The following is a 3340-nucleotide window of genomic DNA, read 5'->3' as shown; positions in this document are numbered from 1 at the left end:
TATTTCCATGAGTAAGCATACAATAAGACTCCGCTTTCGTATTTTAAGAGGGCAGACATACCTATCTAGTTGTCTTCCTTTTTATATCTAAGTTTAAAAATAGCCCACTTAATAGCAGAACTCACATGCCTCTTGGGGAATCATCTGAGAGGGGTAGTGTAGACGGAAATCTTATACTGAGGGAGAAAAAGAGCTGGCACTCTGATTATTTATGATTAACGAGTGTAGATTAATTGCTGAGTTGTATGGTATTGCTGTTTGGAAGAGCCTGAGGATTTTCCATGATAGGCAATCTGTTTTAGTTTATAAGCCAGTTATCCAGAATGAAATATTCTCCTCTGTTATCTTAATACCCTGATCTTTTAGTCCTGTGGCTATAGTGTTCTCTTAGAAGGAAGCAGACATCAGTAGTGGCCTCCCATCCACACCGTTCTCTCTGCAGCGGTTCCAATGGCCAACTGCTGAGTGACCTAGAATTAGCAGAAGACTTGTGAAGATTTAGCTGAATAAGATGTCCCTGGATATCATTTGAATGACGAGAGATATTTATCATTTTTTTCTGCCTAAAATATAAATTCAAGATAAGAGAATATATTTTCCTCTCTTGAAGGCCCTGGTAGCAAGCATTTGTTTTCTCAAGTTCAATTCTCTCTCTCTCTCTTTCTTTTTCCTATGTAGAATGCGACTTTATTTTTTTAATTTAAACTCAATTAGCCAGGGAGGCTGGGTGGCTCATTCTGTTAAGCGTCTGCCTTCAGCTCAGGTTATGATTTCAGGGTCCTGGGACTGAGCCCCACATCAGGCTCCTTGCTCAGCAGAGAGCCTGTTTCTACTCTCCCTCTGCCTGCTGCCCCTCCCTTCTTGTGCTCTCTCTCTCTGTCAAATAAAATAAATTTAATTAATTAATTAGTTAGCCAACATATAATACATCATTAGTTTTTGATATAATGTTCAATGATTCATTAGTTGCATGAACACCCAGTGCTCATCAGATCATGTACCCTCCTTAATGTCCATCACCCAGTTACCCCAATCCCCCACCCACCTTCCTTTCCACAACCCTCAGTTTGTTTCCCAGAGTCAAGAGTCTCTCATGGTTTATCTGTAAAGTTCAATTCTCAATCACCCAATAAAATTAAGATTTTCAAAATCTAATACTACCTTTCGCACCCTAAGTGCACAGTGACACTTGAGTAACAGCAGCTCTCAACAGCTCCATTTGAATTTACGTATATTAAACAAGGTAAGTTTGATCACATGGGGTGACTTATACTGAGGTAGGAACAGAATAGCAACAGTAGTATTACTGCTAGTATACATTGAGCATTCACTTTACTCTATGTACAGTTTTAGCACATTATATAAATGTATTATTGAATAATTCCAACAAATTTCTGAGGCTGGCACAATTATTATCCTCATTTGAGATTTAGAAAACAGAGGCATAAATGACTAGTTGTCCATGTCACGTGCAAGGTTAAGAACCAGAGATGGAATGTGATGATAGACAACATGACTCTAGGGGAACCACTTTTCATTAAAAAAAAAAATTCTTTTTATATTTGGTTTTTGAGCCCCCTACTCACCTTCGAGTTATTTTCTTGTCCAGGAAATCACCACTTTGAGGGAACATAACATGCCCACCTCCTATGAGCTATTATGTGTGGGGGAAACAGCTCCAGCCTGACCCCAGGATTCTTTATCTTGAATGGTGTCCCTGGCCTGGAAGCTGCACACACCTGGATCGCCCTGCCCTTCTGCTTCATGTACATCATCGCTGTCCTGGGGAACTGTGGGCTCATCTACCTCATCAGCCATGAGGAGGCCCTGCACCGGCCCATGTACTACTTCCTGGCCCTGCTTTCCTTCACGGACGTCACCCTGTGCACCACCACTGTACCCAACATGCTGTGCATATTCTGGTTCAACCTCAAGGAGATTGACTTCAACGCCTGCCTGGCTCAGATGTTTTTTGTCCACACGCTGACTGGGATGGAGTCTGGGGTGCTCATGCTCATGGCCCTGGACCGCTACGTGGCCATCTGCTACCCCTTACATTATTCCACCATCCTCACCAACCCTGTCATCGCCAAGGCTGGTCTTGCCACCTTCCTGAGGGGTGTGCTGCTCATCCTCCCATTCACTTTCCTCACCAAGCGTCTGCCCTACTGCCGGGGAAACTTCATTCCCCACACCTACTGTGACCACATGTCTGTGGCCAAGGTGTCCTGTGGCAACTTCAAGGTCAACGCTATCTATGGTCTCTTGGCAGCCCTCTTGATTGGGGGCTTTGATATGTTCTGTATTTCTGTGTCTTACACTATGATCTTGCGAGCAGTGGTGAGTTTGTCTTCTGCAGATGCTTGCCAGAAAGCCTTCAGCACCTGTACATCTCATATCTGTGCCATTGTGATCACCTATGTTCCAGCTTTTTTCACATTTTTTGCCCACCGTTTTGGAGGACACAGTATCCCCCACCATGTACACATCATTGTAGCCAACATTTACTTGTTACTGCCTCCTACAATGAACCCAGTTGTTTATGGAATCAAGACCAAACAGATCCGGGAAAGTATGATCAGGTTTTTACTTGGAGATAGGTTGTCATTAGCCAAGACAAATAAATCATAAAATAGACATATTGCTTAGGGGAAGGGGGGGGTTAAAAGGGAGTGGAGAAGACATTTGTAAATGCTGTGAGTAAAATAGTATTAAACACACAAGTCCTTCTAATATGTAGATTTTCTGAAGTCTTTGTAACTATCTATTATGAAATATTTCTTCTGTGTAAAGATCTGCCGAAGAAACGAATGCAGAATAAAAAAGTAATCTACCCATTCCCTACAGGTTTTATGTTTTACAAAAGGTTTATAGATTTCTGTGTCTAGTAAGAACAGACAGGTAATAAAATAAGGGATGCAGGCCTGGTGTTGGTGCATGTTCTGTGTGTGGGAAGGGGAGACCCTATGATGGGGAGCAAGTAGAGCATGTCTAGGAATTGTTTTTTTTCCCCATTTCATCAGTTTATGACCTCCATTTAAAATGTACCTAGAGGGGTGCCTGGGTGGGACAGTCAATTGAGCATCCAACTCTTGGTTTTGGCTCAGGTCATGATCTCATGACCATGAGATCGAGACTGACATCAGGCCTGGTGCTCAGTGTGGAATCTTCTTGAGAGTCTCTCTCTCTCTGTCTTTCCCTCTGCCCACCCCCCATATACTCTCTCTCTCTCTCAAATAAATAAATAAATAAATCTTTAAAATGCACCTACAAAATATAATTGTGATGTTATCAGTGAAACAGACAAAAGCAACAATTAAATGACTAGTATGTGTTATAA

The 3340-nt window shown here is 42.1% G+C and overlaps 1 protein-coding gene across 1 annotated transcript; it reads left to right on the top strand.

Moving 5' to 3' along the window:
* Positions 1-1659: 1659 nt before the first annotated feature.
* LOC308350015 (olfactory receptor 52N2) lies at positions 1660-2631 on the top strand (the record flags this gene model as incomplete). The annotated part of the gene is made up of 1 exon (XM_080815017.1): positions 1660-2631. The coding sequence occupies one exon, from the start codon at positions 1660-1662 to the stop codon at positions 2629-2631; it is 972 nt and encodes a 323-aa protein (XP_080671143.1).
* Positions 2632-3340: the final 709 nt, after the last annotated feature.

Source organism: Martes martes (assembly GCF_963455335.1).
Source record: "Martes martes genome assembly, chromosome: 10".
NCBI lineage: Eukaryota > Metazoa > Chordata > Mammalia > Carnivora > Mustelidae > Martes > Martes martes.
The sequence above is the reverse complement of the archived record's forward strand: the minus strand, read 5'-3'. Positions and strand labels throughout refer to the sequence as shown.